The following is a 23,354-nucleotide window of genomic DNA, read 5'->3' on the forward strand; positions in this document are numbered from 1 at the left end:
CTCGACCCAGGCGTTCCCTGTATATGGCACTGCGATGCAGTTTCTCTCGCTCCGCCTAAAGTCAGTGACTTTAGCTCCGCCACGCGCCGAGCCGTAAGTATACCACTTTTGCTCACGAGAGTACATCAGGATCTTACGAGTTGCAGGATCGGTCGCGCAGTGTGTTTGCTGTGATTGTTCCGAGCGCCTTCATCCTCCATTCCACCCGCCGCACGTTTGCGGGCTCTGGCCTCCCGCTGACGTGCTGCATCCCGAGCGCTGTGTGTCCTCTCGGCTGTGTCTATGGCTGCCTAGCTCTGCACTTCCGTTGGCGATCTCGAGCCCGCCGCAAAGCTTGTGGGTCTGTATGGTCCGGTATATCTGTGGCCTCTGAAGCAGTCACTCAGGTGGTTCCCCGCAGTGGCAATGACAAAGACGGAAAGGCTCGCGCTGACACGCGTCTGACCCTCAGCCTATGCGCGCCTTCCTTCTCTCTGTGGTAAACGTGGACGAGCGGCTACGCCAAACCGAGGAACCTCGCACTCATAGCTATCGCTGTAAAAAGAAAAGAAGACACTGATCGCTAGCTAACTGCTCCAGTGAATTCTGAGTTGAAGGGAACGCTTTCCAGCGGATACATATAATGTTGTGCTTTTCAGCGTGGCCATCGTTGGAAAACCAGTTCTTCTATGTCATTCGTGATGAATGCCCGAAAGAGTATTTTATGGCAGTGAGTGTCACGTCAGCTGATTGATTGATTGATTGATTGATTGATTGATTGATTGATTGATTGATTGATTGATTGATTGATTGATTGATTGATTGATTGATTGATTGATTGATTGACATGCTTTGCCTCTACGAATCATTGCTGCACCGTTCGCAAACAGTCGCCACCGCTAGAGAGCGAGCACTGGCGGGTTCTGAAGGGGCACCGCGTCATGTGCACGTCCCTAGGCGCAGCGAGCGCGCGTCGACAAGTCCAGGAGCGCGCCGGAAGACGGACGCTATTCGTCCCCCTCGGGAGCGCACCTCGATACTCCCAGTGCTGCGCCTATCCGCTATCTGTTTACCTTTGGGCCCCTTCCCTCGCGTCGACTGCATTCCGCGCTGTTTTTGCCCGCTGTTTGCGTTCGTCAGCTGTGCCCATCTTGGTGTTGATCTTGTTTTTCGGGTCGGGCGCCGGAGGCAAGAGCGTTCGAGAGCGTGCTTTATCCCGCGCAGCCCCCGGCTCAGTGGGCTGCTTCGCTTGACGCGTGACAAATACCATTATCGGCGCCGCTCGATGGACAGACTGCTCGCAAACATTTGCGCTCGGCGCGGCGAAAGTGTTTGTGCCGCGACACGGCCCGCCGATCGATTCCACTGCGCGTCGCCGCGCGAATCGCGCAGAAATTTCGAAACAAAAGTCGCCCTTCCTCCTGATGCCACTCGCGACGCCTCCGGGAACAGAACGGCTTCACTGCGGTTCTGCTTCGTCCTGCCCTCTGATCCTTAGACCCCTTCTGGGTGCGTACTGCTTAACAGCTTTTGCGTTCTCTCACTCCCATTCCCCTTCTTCCATCTTGAGATCTTAAAAAAAAAAAAAGTTATCCTTCCTTAGTACGTCTGTTCGAGCCGTGGTCAAACGAATTGAGCTCAAAAGCGAAAGCTCTGGCCTCGAAAAGGTTTTTCATTTAGGTAGGCTCCTTCCACTAAATGCGGCATGCTCCGCTGTCGTAAATCAAAACATTTAGTGGAGATCAATTGGAATGATGCGGAGGAAATGCGATAGCATTTCTCTTTAACTCGCCAATCTATTCCAGTTCAGATTCTGGAACAGACTCTCTAATCTACTTCAATTCCAATTACGCCACCACGCACAATGGGTCACATTGATAGATCGCGGCGAGTCCTTATACCACTCCTGGCACAGTGGTGCAGCGGTTAATCAATGCGCCACTGCCCTGGTTGTTGTTGTTGTGACTGAGAGAAGGATGAAAATGAAATTGCACGGGCCTGCTACTGGCTCCAGCCAAGCCACCACCGCTGCCACGTGCAGATAGAGGAGAGTTAAAAGAGCAGAGGAAAAAGAAAGAGGAAAGAAAAGACGCGCATCGCAGCAACAACTGCGTCCGCCGGAGCGGACGCTGCTCAAAAAACAGATAAGCGGCCGAAGCCGCGCTCGCCGAAGCGAGAACAGATACCCGCTCTCACTGCCCTGGCAGGTGGCTGTTTCAAGCACAGCCACTGGTGGGGCTTGAGAGTCCCAGGTTGCTCTTCCCGAGCAATGCGAAAAGAAATGGCCCGTCAAGCCTCATTTTTGCACGTATAGTACTTCGGGAGGCTATACATTTTGCACGTAGGTCTGCCGTTGTCCGACTCCTTTTCTTCTAATCATTTTCATTTTTGCGGAGCCATTCTTCGCCCGACGTCTCCTTGCTCTCCCCTACGAGTGGATTGACGGAGGGGCAGGTGGCAGGTGAAGAAAGAGAAATCTCCCTAAACACCACCTGGCATGGTTGACAGGTGGAATCACACTGATGCCGACGCCGCCGAACAGCTTTCGCCGCCAGGGCTGTCGTAATGCTATCCCATTAGTGAAAACAAATAGAAAAATTAAACATCAATTAAGAGAAGATGAACCACCGTTTCCTTTATACTCTCTTTTACATATGTACACATCCCTCAGCCACTTTCGTGCAAATAATATCATGTCGATAACGAAGAAATCTTCGATAATATTAGAGAATGAGTATGCTCATTTATCTTTTTGTTGTACTTTGTAACGTATATTAGGTTTTTGGTTTTATTGGGGACGTCCCAAAGCGGCTGAGGCTATGAGAGACGCCGTAGTGAAGGGCTCCGGAAATTTCGACCACCTGGGGTTCTTTAACGTGCACTGACATCGCACAGCACACGGGCCTCTAGAATTTCGCCTTCAAGAAATTCAGCCGCCGCGGCCGGGATCGAACCCGCGTCTTTCGGGCCAGCAGCCGAGCGCCGTAGCCACTGAGCCACCGCGGCGGGGCCGTATATTACGTTAGTGACCAATTTTACCCTAAATAGAAGCATTCAGCTCAAACATTCAAATGTTAAGAAGCAGGATCGAAAAGTCCTTGTAACCATTGAGAAGGCAATCACGACAACCATTTGCAATCTTTCTCTACACGCCTCTTCCCCCTCTTCCTCCCTTTCAACAAAAAATTGTTTGTAAAGTAAACATGGTGGCCTTCAGTTCTTCATCTTAAAGATGCAATATGTCTATGACCCTCTTCTCCATCTCTATTATTTACCTAGCGGGCCCTCCAAGAGTTGCCACAAAGCGACCTGACCACAGTGTTACAGTTTGGAGCACAGTATACACAATGAGTACATTCAGTGTCACCTCCCTGACATAATTCGACCCACTTCCACCTCACTGCCTTTGTGCGCTTTGGCTGTTGCTGTGTGCTTAGACTTGCCAAAGCTTCGGACCTGCTGGTTCTTAGTCATTTTCACACCTTTCCTCCTGTAGCTACTTTTTACATCCTGCAAAGCGGGCTTTGTCCTTATAGGGTATTGCATGATAGGAAGCCCAACCTCTGTTTCAAGTGGAGGAGGAAGGCGAGCAAGATAGGGAATTATGGAGTATGGGAAAAAGTTGCTTTTACTTGCGTGCATCTAAGGGCACGCATTTTCGAAACGGCGCAATAAGTGGGCTGATAGTACAAGAACAAAGCAGACGAGACAGGTTCCGAGTATACACCAACTTGCCATTTATTAGCTTTAGGGGCACGGATTCAGGAGAAGCAAGTTTAAACAGAGAAAAGCAGAGCGTAGACAATAAGAGTTCGAAAAGAGAGTGGCAACAATGCGGAAATGAGGCAAAGGGTATGAATACCAGGAAGAATCTTTTTCACTTGGCTTCTGAACGGAAAAGAACGAACCAATGGGTGAATCGCGTCACGTTCCTTAGCTACGGCATAATGAAGTACGAGTAGTATATGAAGCGTTCGACCACCAGTATGCCTACAGTTCATGCCGCAAAGGAAATAACAGTTTTAAGGTACATGTTTTTGTGTAAGGTTGCGAGCACTCGAAAATTCTAGTGGGAAGACAATTTCATCCAAAATGCATCCTAGCACAGTAGTCCGCTGCTTTTTGCTTTTCTTTTAGTGTTGAGATTTGAATGGGAGTATTTGGCGCCACTTAGTTTATGTTGCGCTTTCTCCTATAATTGTGCTGCCATACCGTCTTCTTCTGACTGCTTGATCATGGCTTCGTTTGAATAGCCTTCTTGGAGCTCGGCCTGGACAACTACGTGGGGGGCATGGAAGGATGCCCTCTACCGGGTCATTACGTTGGCGTCATTGGCAACCGTGGCGGTTCTGGCACGCATTCACTTCAACGGGCCGCACCTCCCTGCCTTCAGCCGGTAAGTGTTGGTCAGCCGCTACCTTTACGCAGAGTTTCAATATCTGCGGGCGCGTACTTTCTCAACATTAATTTCTCTGTGATTATCACTTTGTCGCATGCACTGAGCTTTGCCCTGATCAATACGTTTTACTCATTAATCAGTTAATCCGGTTAAACCACGACATCATAATGATAGGTCGACGCCATAGGCTGGAGGGCCTTCCTTTGAGGGGTGTTTCTCTCTGCGTTTATGACTTGTATCCGGCTATAGAACCGCCCGCCTGTCCGGCTGTGGTCTGATTCGCCGTTATTTCGCGTAGCTTAGAAATTGAAATTCTCTAGCGCCGGTGTGATTGGAAACCGTCCTGACTGAGATGGGAGACTGGAGGCCCAACAGCGAAACACATACTTCGTGCCTGTAGCCTGTGGGTCGCGCCTCGTGCTGCGTCGTCATCGGTTTGTGGCCGTAAAAAGCTGCAAAACGCGTCTGGACACCACTGCCAAAAACATCCGGAAGTTCAAGTCCTTCATCGTAGATTTAAATCGCACTATGACAATCAAATCAAATCAAATGAAATTTATTTTCCAACAAGTGGATGGTCGCCTGGGCTAAAAGCTGTACAAACAGCTTGACAAAGGCCCAGAAAACCAGTACACAACATAGCAGGAGCTAACAGCAAATTCTATAAGTTCATTAAAAAGTGTTATACAATGCATACGTCACTGCAGCACGATATTAAAACAAAACAAAAAAGTTGATCAATAATAAAATCAATGAAAAAAGCTCAGCAAGGCAGAAAGTTTGTAAATGGGAGTATAATATTTAAATACACATACACATGTGTGAATAGAATATTTAAATACTATAATATAATAGAATATGAGAATATTTAATAGAATAGAATAATTAATAACATTTAAGAATAGAATTTAATAGAATATTTAATACAAATAGAATATTTAAATACACATGTATGAATAGATTATATTTGCACGAAGTAGGTTCTCAATTGCTTAGGACTAAAACCAACAGTGTCTTTATATTTGTTGAGTGTCTTTATATTTATCGCCCTTGCTCGTCCAACTAGCAGTCAGCGTAGCATCAGAAGACTTCACAGGGAACGCGTGCACGAGACGCTGCCCTCAAATGCACTGCCGGATGAGATCCGCTAGTCTCAGTCCGCACATTTCACAGACTAAAATGTACTCACTGCAACCCACCCACAGCAAAAAATCAGCACAATCGACGTACCGTTACCCGTGACGTCAACATTCCGTTAATAATTTCAATATTCAGTTAGCCATGGTCACTCCTACTCTGGGGGTAAGCGTCATGTAATTTTTTTTACGACTGACTCCGCTGTTCAGACGTTAATGTAACGGCATTAGCGGCGAGAAACTGCTACAAATGAGCGCGCCGAGAATATCATTTTCTTGGCGCTCTGTAGTGCAGTGCTAAAGCAATGCTACCGAACCCAGCATGAGCTCTCGCACGCATAAAAAAAATAATAAAGGTGCGAGAAACTTGGTCTGCCTAATTAAGAGCGGGTAAAAAAAAAAAGCTTCGCACTTCCACTCAGGTGTGCAGCAAGCACTCGCAGGAAGAATATTTGGTTTGCGCAGTATAGCGGCCCAGGTGTTCGGCAGTTAGGAGGTGATGGGAAATGAACACCTGTGCGTTCACTGTTTTTGGAGCCGTTTCTTTTTTTTTTTTTTGGTTAAAGAAGGTTTGCTCACAACCGATTGTAAAAAGCGCATGCTTTTTACTGGTGTCAGCAGTGCCTATACAGAATCGTGCAGCGCGGCCCCTGGTTCGCCCATAGTGCGCTTATTGTCGCTGCGTGCCCGTACAGTTAAAGTAGCACGCCAGAAGCGCTCCCCAAACGGGCAAGCAAAAACAGTATTGGTCGTAATGCCATATCATTATGACTTATTGGACCGAAAGCAGAACAATAGGTCGCCCTGAATAGACCTCACCATGAAATGGAGTATCCTCTGGAGCTTGCATTCGCTGGCGAAGTTACACAGGCTAACGATAATGGCAGAGTGAACTACCGACACTCACGGGTTTTTTGCCACCCCTCCTCCCTCTCTCTCCCCCACCATTTATTAGCCGAAAAAAAAAGAAAAAAAAGAGAGCCATTGTCTTTGCGACAAGTTCCCAAAAGTAACACTAAATCGCAAAGCACAACGACAAAATGGTTTGTACATGAATCTCCATACTAGCGTGAGCCTTAACCCGGAGCTCACGCACCGCCAGTAAATGCATTTCACGCCGACTGCGACGAAAAGAAACCAGTTCACTCGCTCCGAGTCTCCACTGCCGGTGCACTGCACCACAATAGCTCTACACTAGGTTGAGCATCCTACCTGTCGTAAAATACACCAGATTTTGGCAGGGTCGCAGCGACTGTTTACCTTCCACAAAAGGACCGCGTTCGCCTGATTCCATTGTGATGTCTGCGGTGGTTGCCGGTACTCCAACCCGACGAAAAATCGTTCGTAAAGCGTTCGAAGCCTATATTGTGCTCGTAGCTAGCTAGCTTATCTCATTCCTCGTGTATAAGCGCCCAAAAGAGAGTTCAGGCAACGTTCCGCGATGTTCACTTCCGGCAGAGCGAACTCGGGACGTACGCCACGATATCCTACACTGCATACAGTTTGGAGCTCATTCATAGCTGCATAGAGATAGTGTGCACCCTGATTGAGTTTTTCGTCCGCTTTTATTTTTTGGCCCGTTTCTTTCTGCACACGGGCTAGGAAACTTCTTGTTTGGAGGGACAAACTCAAACACCGTAAAAATCTCTTGCGACATCTGCGCCGTTTCCATGCCCCACCTTTTCGCTCGTTTCCTCTTTCGGTGGTTCCTTTAGTTTCTCTACGCAGATAAGGCCAGCGTTACTGCTCTCATAATATATTCTGCAGGCTTTTTCCGAATAGGACACTCCCTTTCAGCAGGCTTCAAAACGTGCACTGACTACGGAATCATAAGAGAGCGATCACTCAGTTGTTGCAAGCCTGACCACTTTCTTGCCAACTGGCGACGCTCCGCAAGTGGCGTTTGCCGACCATATCACACGAGGCATGCCCCAGACTTGGCTACTCTGACACAGCTGCAGGGATGTTTGAATCAGTTTGTATCTTGAGCAAATCAATATTGCACAACGCTTCGTGCGCCCCCCTTCAGCGTTAGCCACACAGCGCTTTCCTTGGAAACCTTCAACCACTGAAAGACTCAGTCTTCGAGTTCCAAAGCGAAGCGAACCCCAGCTAGTTTGCATCGTTGCCATGGAAACAGCTCGTTTTCATTGACCTCCTTGGGTTTTCAGTGCTTACATAACAGCAACACAACTCAGCATTTTTATCTCTGTATCTCTCTCTCTGTCCTTGGTTTGAAAAAAAAATCTTGCCAGTACCAGCCTGTCTTATAGCCTACTTTTCGTTTCATCTAAGACCCAGGTCGTTAACGCTGGATTGGTGTTTTTGACACCAAAATAGCTTGCTGCGCTTGCCGAAACAACTTCTCGGGTGGGGATTGAAAACAGATGCAAAATCGCCGAGAGCCTGTATGTGCGCATATTGAGCGGAGTGCAGGTGGTATGTTCGTAGCATTCTTCAGTTCGATATAAATCGTTCACTTTCAGGCGCACGCAAATGCCGCTTCCTGAGTTTCGATCCTGGTGTGTTTTTTGTTTGCTTTGAAGTGATGTTTTCCTTGCCTCTCACGCATAAAATATACGCGCCCAAATGGTGTTTTACCAGCGCAAACCCGTTGAAGGTATATTGATTGGTAACTGTGCTTTACTGATTCGCAAACATAACTACTGCATGCATATATAGCAGCCGCTTTGCAAAAGTAAGCGAGCACGTATAAGGCTCCAGGAATGCTTCATGTAAAAAATTTTTGAAAAAGTAAACAGTGAAGGCCTGGAAACTGACAGCATCAAAATGAGAATTATTTCTATAGCTTCCATTTTACTTTGTACGACACACCGCAGCCGAATCAGTCTACGAAAAGGTTACAGCTCTAGAGGAATGTCTAATATAATCAGCAACAGTTGGTGCGAGGAGTTCGATTGTAGAGCGGCGCCTAATATACGCGTGGCGTGCTTATGATCAGCACGAGTTCACGAGTTCGATTCCCAGCTGCCACGTCGGAACTGAAATAGGAAATCGTCTATATATATATATATATATATATAGAGAGAGAGAGAGAGAGAGAGTCACTGCTGACATAAATATATATATATATATATATATATATATATAGAGAGAGAGAGAGAGAGAGAGAGAGAGAGAGTCACTGCTGACGTCACTTGGCGCGTCATTTATAACGCCGGTAACACTGGGGCGGCACGCATCAATTATCTCTTACAGCAAATCTACGCGTGCTTTGCTTCTTTATTTCAGTGGGGATTCCTAACTATTAAACTTTTTCCCGCCTTGCGCTTTGCAGTTTTGACAACCCGGCATCGGTGGCCCCGTCGCCGTCGCGCCAGCTGACTTACAACTACCTGGCAGCGCTGAACGCTTGGCTCCTAGTCTTCCCTTGTGATCTCTGCTGTGATTGGACGATGGGCACAGTGCCGCTTGTGACGTCACTGGCCGACGTGCGAAACCTGGGAACGATTGCCCTTTACCTCTTCTTGGCGGTAGCCACCAGAGCAGCTCTTCGAGCCGACGAGCAACACCGAAAGCCGCTACTTATGGTGAGACCTTCGTTTATGCAAGCGTGGTGAATATTGCTTAAAGAAACTGGAGCTCTTGAGTTATCTTCCATGTGGGTAATGACCCCCCTTCGGGTCTAAAGCCATCCCGCACCAGTTCAGAGTTACCACAAGAGGCAGTACGGGCGCAGAAGGACAGAAAAACTCTATCAGCGACATCTCTTACCGATACGCTCCTGAATGGTTTATGTTGCGCAGCGCGCATACAGACCAAATTTCTGTCGAGAATCGCAGCAGCTGGAGTTTTAATAGGCGCTTCCGGGTATATGTTCTCGCAATCTGCTTAAATTGCTGACGGCATTGAACGACCTAACCAGCCAAAGCGCTTCCAGCTTTTTCAGCAAACTGACAGAAAAATGTGCCTGCGGCGTTTTTAGGAACACGCGTGTCTCTCGTAATCAGCGTGGCTTAAAATGGGGTACGAGTTAGGCGAACTAAGGATTTCTTCATTACTGTGCGAACAGAGAATCGCGGCGTCGCACCGCGAGGCCGGGTCGTGCATTACGTTGCCTTTGCGTGGCCAAGGTGCAAAATTTGCTCAAAGTGAAACGGGTACTCGGACCGAAAAAGCAAAGAGCATTCGCTCCTCTGTACAGCCGCGGCACGGGCTGCGGAATAAGGCTTGACAATTAAGGACGTAATGGTATATGCCCTGAAAACCTTTGAGAAAGCACGCCTTCTAAAATAGGCGCTCAACTTGGGGTTGTAAACGATGACGCTATTCGCCAAGTCGGCCATGACAACGGAAGTTCGAAAGTACAGCGCAACCCTTTGCGATCAATGTGCGCGCCAGCCTGGCACCGTTTTTGAACGCACTGTTTGAACGCCCAGTACCATGTTTTACTGTTATCTCGCAGGGTTTGTCCTTGGCTTGCGTGCCGTACCTACCTGCGTCCAATCTCCTGCACCCAGTGGGTTTTGTTATCGCCGAACGGGTGCTCTACCTTCCGAGCCTCGGATTTTGTCTCCTGGTGGCGCATGGCTTTAGCCTCCTCTGGCAGCAGCACAAGTGAGTCTTTCGACATGGTCATCGTGGCCTGTGGCTCAGGTAGTGCAACTGGCTTTAAAGTTTACGCTGTAATATTTTCGGCATGCATATTTTATTTGTTGCTATGTAACGTGCCTTCGAGGCCATTAAAGGTACAGAGCTGACGCATTACTATAATCATGCACCAGTTGTGTCTGCCCAAGTGAGATAGCGCTCAGCGCCTGCGCCCTCTTTGGGTGCCTTGAGTGCTCTGCAACGAATCAGGCTGTTTTTTCAAGTTTGATTCTTTCTACTACCACTTTCACTAGAAGCGCGATGCATTTCCAGAAAAACTCACTTGTATATTTCCAGAGCGTTTTGAAACACGATAAAAGAAAAGCAGGTTTTAAGCTGATTTTGCTGTTACGTTAACACAGGAACCAAATAGGTACAAAAAAAAACATTTTTGTTGAAAATATTATTGTAACTGGTGCAGTACACAGACTGCGTTCGCCGCAACACGCAATATGGCAGTGCTGCGTAACGCAATTGAAGCACTCGGCTACGACATCCAAAGCGATGGTGGCGAACGCATCGTGCGTTGATCTTGGTAGCAGCGTAACGCATGCAATTTTGGATTCCAGCTTAGAGAACTTAAGCCTAAAATAATACAATAGGCTATGCCGTGCCCGCGCTGCGCGAAGTTATCACAGATTACCAAATTAAAAAGGAAAAAAAATACAGCAGCTGTGTGAGGCGAGTTTTAAAATAAAATAAAAATAAAACTGAGTGAAAGGAAAAAGCTTACCAGCATCATTGTTTTCACCTCAATCACACGCAGAAAGACAGAACATAAGTGAGGCAAACATCAGAGAAGATAGACCCTTCCGGCACCACTGATATATCGCGGGTAGAAATACATGATAATGCCCTAAAATAATCCATCATTGCGACGAAAAATAATTCTAATTAAATAATGCGGATAGAATTGAAGAGTGGAATAAAATAGGGTATGGTGATGAAAATGTGCTCCTGAAAGGTAAACAAAGAAAATAAAAGCAAAAATGAAAGCTAATCTTAACAATGCTCGCTAACAAAACGACTGAGCCCTGCCTCGGCGTCTTTTTCACTTTTTTTTTTCAACCACTCAAAGACTGACAGCCAGTAAGATGGAGCCTAAAGAGGTTGGCTTCCGACCACACAACCGCTCACAATCACGTGCAGAGCTAGAGAAGTAGAAATACGGTACGGAAGTCTCTCCTTTATCTTTTCACCTGGGAACGTACGCGTCTTTCCAATACCGCCGATCGCTCAGGGCCTCGTAAACTGAGATCCCATCACAGCACACCACGTGGTTGGTGTGGGGTGGTCGATGGAAAGGAGCGCGGTGGTACGCCCACTGTAGGATATTTGCCGACCAGGGGCTGATTTAAGGTGACTTAAGGGGGTAGCGATTGCCCCTCCCCCCTCCCAAGCGAAAAATTTCCCATGTCAGAAAAATATTGGCCCCATTATTGCGACGAAACAATGGCAAGAAAATCATCGTCTAAACGAGGCCACCCACTATATGGCTTGCCCATAAATCGGCCCATGTCGCCAACCGCTTCGCTCTTGACTGTAGCAGGTTTTGGGTCGTAATTCCGGGATTTTTTGATTCCTTGTAAGCTCCGAGGCTCTGGATAGTAGGGGACACTGTGGTTCCTACTTTCTACATCGGTGGAGAGCCAGCATCGCCACAGAACTCTGGCAACAAGACCCAGAAACTGCCGTAGTGAATGGCAAATTGGCCTTCGCCTTTATTTTTTTCGACGAGCGAACTTAGTTGGAGAAAATTAAAGTGAACTTTCAATCTTGGGCACAATCAATGCTCATTTTAGTAGCCAACACATCGTCAAGATGATTACAGACAGACATTTTGTTACTATTTGTTTCAGGTATCATGGAACATGGCTCAAACTGGGCGTCATGGTATTGCTTGTTACCCACTTCACGAAAACGTTTCTCCGGAACTACGATTGGTAAGGACTTACGAAACTTGCTACTACGATGCTTGGAGGCAGAGCGTTTCTGAAGTTCCTGAATGAAGGATACGATTTAAAAGCGATGCTAATGGACGGACTTGCTGACGCACCATTCCTACCGTTTCGTCAATAACGTCTCTCGGGAACAGTTTCTGTACTCTATGCGAAATTCGTTTTATTATTATTATTATTATTATTATTATTATTATTATTATTATTATTATTATTATTATTATTATTATTATTATTATTATTATTATTATTATTATTATTATTATTATTATTATTATTATTATTATTATTATTATTATTATTATTCTCAGAAATCCTCCCGGTGTCGGTTGAATTACGGCGCGCTAGCTGCGGACAATTCTGAGCGAGTCCCACCTTCGGCAACCAGTTTTTCGGAGGAGGCTGCAGTTAATTTACTTGCAGTGTGGCGATTCCTGTTTGTCGCAGGAAGTGCTCCATCTCCCACGCACTCAGGAATGTCTAATAAACGTTTCGCGTGCGCACACCACTCCAGCGGCGCTCAAAATTTTCGGGGCCCCTTTCATCCTTTGCGATGAAACTCTCCATCTTCCGCGCACTCTAAACTGCCACGAAACAAAGTGCGGCCCTCAAACACGAGCACGCACACGTGATAACAAAAAAAAAAGAAAGACGCAAACTAGCCAGGATATGAAAGAGCACCGTGATTTTATGCCGTCGTTACGCCAGCAAAACAGGATCACTTCCCTGGTTCTCTATGCTTTTGAGCGGCATGATTCAAGTAACGTGACGTTGCCTAGCCGTTCTTTCCTCTACCGGCCCCTCGGCCTCCGTCCTCACATCCCTGTTTGCTCGTCTTCTTCTGCCGGCCTTCTTTTGTTGCACTGGCGCCGCTCTTTGAACCCGTCATGGTTTTGTTAGTGTTCGTTGTCATCTCCATTGAAAATTGGCCCAGTACTGAGAAGAAGGGTGGAGACACAGCGGCGCGACTTTCTGTGGCCCGAGGCCAGGTGGCCGGATGAGAGGATCACAAAGAGAAGCGACGCTTAGCCGGCGGCGCTGTGGGAGAGGGCGACGAGCGAGGAAAAAGGGGGAGAGAGGGTGAGGGAAGAAGAGTGGGCCAGGAATTATGCAAGCGTGGGGATCGATTTCACAAAATCGAAGGCCTCCGGTCCGGACAATCGATCATTGTCATCTTTCGCGGAATCCTAAGCATTTTGGAACACACTTCCTTCTTCCTGCGCCGGCGCCGTCTTCCTTCTTCTTCTTGCAGGCTCCCCGCCTCGCTACCTTTTTATTGTTGTCTTACGCGCTGGGTGGGCGACGCGGGGCTTTGTTTAGACAGACAGGAATACATAAGCGCAAGACTTTTCCGCCGTGTGAGGATCGGTATGAGGACCCGCGCCGCACAGTGCTCGAAACTTAGCGGCATCAGGAGTTCCCCTTGCTCGTCCCTTGAGTTCTTTTTCTTTTTTTTTCTATACCTCCTCCTTCATTTGGTTCCTGCTGCTTCCAGCGTTTTATTATTATCATTATTGAGAAAACACTTTTTCCTTCTTGTCCTCTTTTCCTCCTTTGCCCCGACTGTTCCTGTTGTCTCCTGGGCTACATCTTCTTGCTTTGGCTCTTTTTCTTTTTTCTTTTTTTTTTGTAGCGCAGAAAATGTATTTCTCGGCAAGAGCTGATCGAGACGGCGCGAAGAAAGGGACCACCCATCATTAGCCCTCCTTTATTCCTTTCTTTTTTGTTTCCCTTTGGAGGATAAAGCAGCCTGGCGTTAATGCACTGCTTTCCGTATTTTTTTTCCCCCATAACTTTCACTGCTGACGTCATCAGTTGCGTAGCTGATACAACGCGCTCGCTACTTCTTCCTTGTCACGCACAATTTATATCTTTTGTAACACTTTTTGTGGTGCTCCGACTGGTTAATGCAGCTCAATGTTTCAAAATGTAAATTCATGCACATTTCACGCAAACGCTCCAATCTTTATTTCCCATACACCCTGAACTCCATAGCCTTGTCTCAAACTAATTCATACAGGTACCTCGGCATTGAGATAACGACCAGTCTAACATGGGCAGATCACATAACAAAATTATGCGCTAGCGCTTCCAGGTCACTTGGATTCATCCGGAGATCACTTGCCATGTCCCCCCCAGCCATCAGAGAACTAGCATATGGAACATATATTCGCAGCAAACTAGAATACGCCTCAACAATATGGAACCCGCACCAAGCCTACCTTATTGACTCACTCGAGGCCATCCAAAACCGGGCAGCACGTTTCATCACCTCGCAGTACACACCTCGGCTCAGTGTTACTCTCATGAAATCATCTCTCGGTCTCAAATCATTAGCGCTTCGCCGAAAAATTTCAATCCTCTGCCTATTCCACAAACTGTACTTTAATTTTCCAGCACTTCGTGAAAACCTTCTGCGCACTCCGGTACGATCATCTCGCCGTTTATATAATTCATTTAGCATTCAGCGCTTACACGGCTCCACCAATGCATTCAACAAATCGTTTCTTCCTTGCGCGATCGAATTTTGGAATAACTTACCTGAAAACATTGTCGTTGAAACTAATCCTTCCAACTTTAGACAGCTACTCATCGACCATTTCCAAGAAAAATAAAACTTTCCATGTATCAGCTGCGATGTGCTACGAAATGATCGCTTTATTGGACGCGTTGTTTTACTGTGGTGTGTATTTCTGTATGTTTTTTGTTTTCACATTGTTTTTGATTGACTATATTAATGTATTTACTATTTTGCTTGTTTCTCACATTGTCTTTGATTGACTTCATAATTTGTTTACTGTTTTGCTTTGTCTAGCTTTCTTTCTAGTTTTTATTCTTTTTTTTCTCTCTTCTTGTTCTTTTTTTTTTGCCTTTTCTTATGTATGACCGTCGGACACTTGTATCCCCCCCCCCTTATGTAATGTCCCCACGGGACCCTTAAGGGTTAATAAATGATGATGATGATGACTTTCGTGAAGAGCCGTAGCAAAAGCGATAAGTGCTTTTATCGAAGTTCAAATATGTCCCCTATTAATCCGTCTGAAGGGCTGCCTTTTCTTCCTGTCGAAGCAAAAAAAAAAAAAAGAAGCCGTAAGAAAGCCTTTCGAGGCACAACCGTTTTCTTTTGTCGCCTTTTCTACGGGGTTGCAACGCAATCATCCAAGAGGAAATAACACTTTTTTTTATGTGGATTATTTGTGTAAACCTTTTTTTTATTATTTAATGAAGAATAGGGCGTGTGTTTCTAGTAAACTAAGTACAAACTTGAACAGTCTTACGAAAGCACACATCATATACTTATACATACTTCCCCCCATAGCTTAGAATTCTAAGCGAACCATTATCCCGGTGCTACTTGCAATTCCTTATGGGCCTATTTCTGAGTACTTTCGATGCGTGTTTTTCCCACGATAAAAAAAGAAAAAAGTAAGATACGTGCTCTTTAATTTTAACGTTTTTTCATAATAGTGAATTATTAGAATTTTTGAATTTTCATTTCATTACGGTCTAGTTCATTTAAGCACTCTAATAGAGTAATTAGTGTTCGACGTCGCGAATATGTTATTTTGAACAAGCTTTTCATTGCCTGCCAACTTTTCAATGCATTCCCCTTCAGTGGTTTTCAATTACAGACTTGCCGCTTCTGTTCTGGGAGGTATCTGTGCTGATTCGTTGAACCAATAGCAAATGGCAGCTCACGCCTCGTGGACATTTCGATGCACGCCACTCGCTAATCGGCGATCAATCATCAATGCTGCTGATAACCACTAGCCTGAGATTGCCTGCAAAAGGATGACTTATTTTTCTTGTGCGAAAGGTCTCCAGCTTACCCGCAGCCACCGACTTTGTGCCCTGCTGACTGCTGCCCTCCGCTGTGGCTGCGAGTGGGTCAAAGAAAGAATGGCACTTTTGCAAGTTAGATGCATAGCACTATCTAGTAATACTGTTAGTTCAAACAGGCATGGTGTTTGTTTTGGTTTTTATTACGTTTACCGTCCCAAAGCGACCCAGGCTATGTGGGACGCCGTAGGGGAGGGCTCTGGATAATTTCGACCATCTGGGGTTCTTTAATGTGCACTAACATTGCGCAGTACACAGCGCCGCAGGGCCTCTATAGCATTTCTCCTCCATCGAAATGCGACCACCGTGGCCGGCATCGAACCCGCGTCTTTCGGGTTAGCAGCTAACCATGCACTGAGCCATCGAGGCGGCAGTCCAAACAGAAGTTTTTCTTGATTTCGTCCTGGAAAGTGTCAGAAATAAAGGATGAGTATGTCGTTCGGTAACGAAACGTGACTGATATTATCACTGTGAAAAGACTACGTGATGCCTGGGCATTCTGCAGATGAAACTATGGCGTGCACGCGTAACGCGGATTGCAGCGCCGGTCTGACATTCGCGTTAGAGTTTATGTAGCCACTTCTTCATGTGGCGTGCATTAGTGCACCTGTTTCAATCCGACAGATAACGGTGCCTTTAATAACGCAATTGCATTTGTACCACTAGCGCAGCATTTGCGCCAGGAAAAAATAAAGTTGTGCCTTCAAAAAAAAGAAATTTACTTGGCTTAAGTTTTCACTGCAGAGCTTTCGTTTTTTCCAGGTCTTCTGAACAAGCCCTGTACCAGTCAGCGTTGCGTGTTAATCCGCGGAATGCAAAAATGTTGAACAATCTTGGGCAAGTCTTGGAAGCCTCCGGAGCATATGAAGAAGCGCACGCTCACTACACTCGAGCGATCAGGTAACCATGACTCGCTTGAGTTTGCCGTTAAATTGTTTCCAGCCATCTTCGTGAATTTACGTCGTTCTCGCCGTGAGCGTAACCGCAGTTTTTCGAGCCTTCCAGTTGCAGAGGACCTCGCATAGTTGTGCTTAATGATGTTTCTATTCAGAGCTAGGCTCACGCTCACACTGAAATATGAAATGATTGGCAGCTTTATTTTTACTTTGTCACCCCATCCAACGGCTGTTATTTCTGTCTTTTTTTACGGACAGAAGATGGATCAATAACGGTTCCCGCGCAGGAATCAATGCGATGCTATAGTGTGGCACGCCCCATATGCTGTTTACTATCTGTGCCGTCTTTTCGGACGATGAAAGGAGCTATCAAGAGTTCAGCAGACCGATGCAGGCCCCTGCGAGGATTCATCAAAAAGGAGTCAGCAACATAGGTTAATAGTAATCGGCAATAATTTCTTTTGTTCCTCTCTTTAAGTCTCACAGTAATTATAAATTCAAGGACCAAGTGCTCCTGCAGGGCACCTCCCATGAGCTAAGGGTTTTAATCGGAAACGAATGGATTGGAGAAAGTGGCCCAGAGAAAGTGGCCCAGCTACTCTGCAATGACGTTAGTGTCGCATACCGATCGCTCTTTTGATTATTGCGTGAAAGGAAAAAATCGAAGGCCTAGTGATCGTTTCCATTTGAACGTTGATTAGAGTTAGTGCCATCGTGCAACACCTGACAACATTACAATAGCACGGCGGCAACCACACGTGCGCGAGCGGGCTATTTTCAGCTTCGCCGCAGCTACCACTGCTGCTAATTTGAGTCATGACCACGGCTTCGCTTTAGAGAGGCTATGGCTGCACTCTCAACATCTCGCTGAAGCTGAACACAGGTGTTCATCGCAGTCAGTTTAAGTGTAGAGCGCTAAAATTACGCTATCTGTTATCTGGCGTGCGGCTGTCCGCGTGCTGGCTTGAGGCACGCGCAGCCCACTCGCAGACTCCCTCTAAGACTGAATTCACACCATTTCATTCTGTTTCCTCATTTTTAGTCAACACTTTACTCTCAACAAACCGTCTGGGATGATGCAGAAGGAGCGTTCTCGGGGATTTTTTTTTACAGAAACCTTTTTCGCGCAGTAAAACTATTCTCCGTATTTTTTGCGGTCACTGCTAGCGTACTGCGTTCCTAACCTTTACAAGCCAGCAGGGATATGCAGATAGATGCTACCTTGCTTCGTAAAGCCCTGCGTCACTGCTGCGCTTCTTCCGTTTTAGCCATTCACCGTGTCCACTGCCACCTGTGGCGGTTTCGCGCAGTGTGCGTCTCCTGATATTCCCGACCGCCTCAGGAACGATGTATAGGCACGATATGACCTGCTCTGTCATGAATAGCGACGGAGAAAATCGGTGCCGCCGCCGTGTAGTGCGCGGTGTCTTTAATTCGAATCTGTGGGTCCTCCGAGATGTGCAGTCCTGTAAATTGTGGTCGGAAAAATTATGCTGTGTTTTAATAATCGCATTTCGCCCATACCTGGTATATATTAGCATTATATATATAGACGGGATGAAATGTTTTGGCTGCAGGGCTGAGCCTGACGACATTCGGGGTCATCTTAATCTAGGCAGAGTGCTGACGACGATGCGTCACTACGAAAAAGCTGAAGCTGCCTTCGTGAAGGTAAGGGTATGATCTTTCATGTTCCATTCAGTATCGAGTAGGCATCATTCGTCAGCCTTGTGGTATCCGCAAAAATAGATTTTATAGCCACCTACTCTTTTGGCGACTTTGGCAACTTGAGTATTTTTCCCCACATTGTAAACTCCTCTCGCACATTTAAAATAAATGTCCGATTTGTTAAGCTTGTCTCAGTCCAACGTGAATACACAAAGACCGGACAGGACAAGTGGTCGTCTTTTGTGTATTCATATGCACCAATTAGCCCAACTACGTGTTCGTCTTGTCTAAGTGCCATGTGGGCGCCTTATTAGGATTTCATTTAAACTTTGCGTCTCGCTTCCATCTGCAAAGAAAACAAATGTGCCTTGGTCGGTCGGGTCGATAATAAGTGACCGAACATGATTTGAAATCGAGGGCCAGTTAGGTTGAGCATGCAAACGATCGGATATAACTACATAGGCGGGTACTCAATTATTCCGTGCGACATTAGTTTTCCTTTCACCCGACTTTGTCCCGTCCTTCGTTCTACATTTCTACAACCCACGCGCACGCGCGCTCTCTATATCACCAATGCATGGTCACTGTGAGCTTTCACTCACGCTTCCTCCAGGCCCTCAGCCTTCTGCCAAAGCCCGAGTCCAGCCAGTCCCCAAGCCTTGCGCGGGTCACTTCCAGTCACCTTCAAGTGTACCTCAACTTCGCATTTTTGATAGCACAAAACAGCAGTCGGGTGGAAGAAGCCGACAAGGTAAGGTCGTACACACGCACTAACACTTTGCCCCAAATTTTAGCAGTACTTCTGTCGCCGTTGTTGCTGTCTCTTCGATGAAAGCCGCTTGAGGCATCTCGGAAATGTTGCTCGAAAATGCTCCTTTTGTTTTTTGTTAGATACAGTTAGAGATCTGCGAATATTCGAAACTTGATAATAGCGAAAGGAGCATCCTCCTACTCGATTCGCTGAACGAATGAAATAGTGTGCTTTCAAAAATACTCCAAACGAATCGAATGTGTTTTTAAGTTTTCGAACAGTGTTCGAATAATTTGCACGAAGTTCGAATAGAGTTCGACGTAGTTTTCTTCAGCGACTGTTTCAAGCACGTGGCTTACTCCGACGCCGCACAGTGTACGCTGCCGCGACCGGTCTGCTCGGGACGAAGAGTTGAGTGCCACGGCGCGTCCATTTGTGTGACGGCGTTCATAATGCCCATACGTGCCTTCCAAGATTGGGCGATTCGGCAGGGCTCGAGCAGGTGTAGCAAACCCTGCATTGATTCTCGATCTCGGAATCCATTATTTTACATAGCGCTTGTCCGTCTCATCTACAAGACGGGGCGCTATAGTTTAACGCTGTCGGCACCAGGAGCTAAGTGCAATTTTTTCATACGTATGACATATGACGGTCACAGAGTTAATATACTGACTTAGTATCGCGCACCCCCTGGTGTTTATCAGTGTTGCATCTTTTTACAGCTATAGTTATACCTCCATAAGTTATAGCGCAGTACTACAGCGCCGTCCATAGCACCTTCGCAAGATTATTCGTTCAATACTATTATTCGCGCAAGTCCCGAGTATTGGGGAAAATATTCGATTCGCATTCGATTCGGTTTTGAAAAATTACTATTCGCATGCCCTTAGATATAATGTCTGCTGAAGATAAAATATAAAAGGTATGTAGCATATTTATGTTTAAAAATTTCAAGTATTTTTATTCCAGTATAATACTTTCTTGTTTGTCTTCGAAATAGTGGCGTTGTGACTTTAAGCACAGTTTACGAGAGTGAAATGCACGTCCCTTGCACATAATTTATTTTTTATTGTTTAGTTGGCAGAGATACATTTCACATCATTCGACTCTAATTCTCACTTTTGCTTATACCTAATGTCCTCATGTTCGTGCATGTTTAACCGCGCGCTCGTAAGACCTATCGTGTATGCGCTTCGTTACAGCTGTACCAACAGGCAATCAGTCTTCGGTCTGACTTCACTGACGCCTACTTAAACAGGGGAGATTTCCTGCTTCGCATGAATAGGTGAGAGGAAACACACTAATGAGCTTTTCTATTGTTGCTCGCACCCTTCTGTGAGACCTTTCAATGAATTCCTTTTTCTTGCAGAACAAAAGAAGCAGAGGCTATGTACGAAAGAGCTTTAGAATTAGATGAGAACAACCCAGACTTGTACTACAACGTGAGTATTCTAAACGGGCTTATTGTATAGAATATTCTTCTGTTTCCGGTTTCTCCGAATATTTTCATGGTCAAATGCTAGGCCTTCACGAACTTAAGAACGTGTGTTTGACACCACAAAGGCGATAAGTGTGCGTGCCATCTGTCTCTCTTCCTTGTTAGTTTTCATCTGAGTTTATCTGTATTTATTTTTGTGTTTTGTTTAAAATGAGCAGAAACTACAAATTATACTTAGTAGAGTGTGACTGGGTCAGATTTCACTATGCAAGCTCAGTCCGTCACGTGCAAGTCACGTGCAAATTCGATACTTCCTTTGGCATTTCTGACAGACGCGCAGACTCAGTCGCTTTTTCCTGAGCCAGGCAGAGCGAACTACCGTTTATCCTTTCGCGTTGCGAAGTTCATGGACATGCAGGCCATTTTCTACCTTTACATGACACACAAGCGAGTCTCGCACATTATAGTACAATGTTTGCTACGTTTTTCCCGTAGTTCATTGGTTTCTTTCTTTCCTTAACAGCTGGGAGTCATTCTCATGGACCAAGGCCGCAACGACGAAGCCATGGCGTTGTTCAATCGGGCTCTAGAGCTTGATCCTGACCACGAGGTGTGTTGGTATCTATTGCTGCATTCGCCAATTGTTTTGTGATCTCCTGCTTGTTACTATTGTCGCGTAGTGGTAAGGGCAGTCGAAGCAGTGAGGGAGACAGCCAAAACGGTTCTTCTAAAAGGAAACTGCTTATTGCGTTCACCTGCGCCCACAGTGGACTGAATGACTCGGCGGAGACGAAAGCAACAAGCATGCTCGGCGGTCGTCGAACAGAATGCCCGTCATTCTCGGTCGTGCTTAATTGAAAGATGATAGCGAACTTGAAGAACACATCACGAGCTAGTTGGTTTTCCATCAGACGAAAACAGCGCAAACTTCACCAAGGATGCAGAAAGGGGAGACGAGACACAGGCGCTGACTAATAACTGAAATTTTATTGCTCTGACACATCGCTAAATATACTCAAGGCATCAAAGACAACCAGAAGGATAAGACATGAAACATAGACAATCTCAGCAAGAAACGAGCAGAAAATTTGGTCACTGAGCAAGTGCGGCGACGTCGACGTTATCTTCTTCGGTAACGTTGAACAGCATGGCGCCTAGCGTGGTCGTGACCTGTTTTCCATGGACGAGCCTAAACGGCGTCATCTGGGTGTTCTCCTGCACTGCAGGATGACGTCCCAGGTCCCATGTTCGATATCGACATACATGGCGAGCATGTCAGCGATGGTTTTGTTCGGGCGTTCCGTCAGTCCGTTTGTCTGCGGATGGTATGCAGTTGCCCTCCGGTGGCTTGTTTGGCTGTAGCGGAAGATGGCTTGCGTCAGTTCCGCCGTGAACGCTTCTCCTCTGTCCGCGATGAGAACATCGGGGGCGCCGTGTCGCAGAATGCACTCCATGAAAAACATGGCGACTTCTGCAGCTGTTCCGTTTAGTAGGGCTTCTCTGCCCTTCCTCTCAAGAGCTTAGTTCTTATTAGTGCTCAGTATAATTATCTGGCTCTGCTTACTTACTCCTTTGCCGTCGTGGTATAGGTTGAGCCCATAAAGCATTTGAACGGCATGTAACACCTCCTACTCACCTTCAGAAACGGGCAGCCTGCAGCACTGAACATCCTGAAAAGTAGAAATATATCACTTGAAAGAAGAACGAAATATTAGTAGTAGTGAAAAGCACCGTGGTATGGAATGTAGCTGTGCGGTGTTCATTTCCTGCACGACGATTAAAACAAAGTATCCCCCGTTCTTGCAGCACCAAAAAAATAACAGCGATTTTCTTATTACGGGACAGAGAACAAGACAAACAGCTGCGCAGCGCATGTGTCTGTCTCGTTCTCTGTCATGCATTCAAAAAGCGCTATTACTTCTTTTCCATCAATATGTACCAACCAGCCCGTATTGTCCCTCTTCTTTCAGCATGCCCTCCTCAATTCTGCTTTGCTGCTTCAGGAAGCAGGAACCGCAAGCCAAAAGAAGATGGCGAATGAAAGGTAACATGATAAGGCATGCATGTCTTAGGTTCTACAATTATAGCCTTTATTTTTTCTCTCCTTTATTTCTTTCAAGTATGCATGCATTCCAGTACGGTGTACATAGGTCACAAAGTCGAGTGTTTCATATCTTTATATATTTACATGTTTAAATACTTCCATCTCTTCTGTTTAGCCATGCTTTGCAGAGCTCACCTGTTATCAGTATGCACGCCACCATGACTGCTTTATCTTGTCGTTGCTGTTTTTATTGCGAAAGCGATGGAAGCCTCATCGGCAAAAGAAAAAAAAATAGATGTGACCGTCTTTTATCACTTAATTCTCATTGGCTGAGAGGAGCGTGACGTCAATCACCATGTGATCAGCGGAGGCTTGCAGCGGCTCAGACGGCTGGCAGCGGCTGCGCTCGACCATATGCGGATGCGCCAAGCTCTCCGTTGGCATGGAGCCCGAAGAAAGGCCGTTGCGAGCTGTGGAAAATCCCCGCAACTGGAGAGGGTGCCCATATGTGCACAATGCCTTCATGTATCTCATAGTGCATTGCCAGTCCAGTAATAGGCGTATGTTATTGCATTTTCACAGGTAATAATCATTAGGAGTCCCCTTAATTTTCGTTTTGCTCCTTCCCCCTATC

The 23,354-nt window shown here is 46.3% G+C and overlaps 1 protein-coding gene across 1 annotated transcript in view; it reads left to right on the forward strand.

The window, feature by feature from the left end:
- The window catches only part of LOC149350366 (protein O-mannosyl-transferase Tmtc3-like), a 359,942-nt gene that overhangs the window by 283,922 nt on the left and 52,666 nt on the right, over positions 1–23,354 (forward strand). The window contains exons 9-19 of the mRNA XM_089579380.1: positions 4,233–4,375; positions 8,813–9,065; positions 9,941–10,092; positions 11,985–12,068; positions 16,686–16,823; positions 18,397–18,490; positions 19,101–19,238; positions 20,441–20,523; positions 20,608–20,680; positions 21,200–21,286; positions 22,647–22,720. Coding sequence (XP_089435506.1) covers positions 4,233–4,375; positions 8,813–9,065; positions 9,941–10,092; positions 11,985–12,068; positions 16,686–16,823; positions 18,397–18,490; positions 19,101–19,238; positions 20,441–20,523; positions 20,608–20,680; positions 21,200–21,286; positions 22,647–22,720 — 1,319 coding nt within the window. The remainder of the gene's footprint in view (positions 1–4,232; positions 4,376–8,812; positions 9,066–9,940; positions 10,093–11,984; positions 12,069–16,685; positions 16,824–18,396; positions 18,491–19,100; positions 19,239–20,440; positions 20,524–20,607; positions 20,681–21,199; positions 21,287–22,646; positions 22,721–23,354) is intronic.

Source organism: Amblyomma mixtum, chromosome 3 (genome assembly GCF_055824585.1).
Source record: "Amblyomma mixtum isolate Tamu chromosome 3, ASM5582458v1, whole genome shotgun sequence".
In the NCBI taxonomy this organism is placed as follows: Eukaryota; Metazoa; Arthropoda; class Arachnida; order Ixodida; family Ixodidae; genus Amblyomma; species Amblyomma mixtum.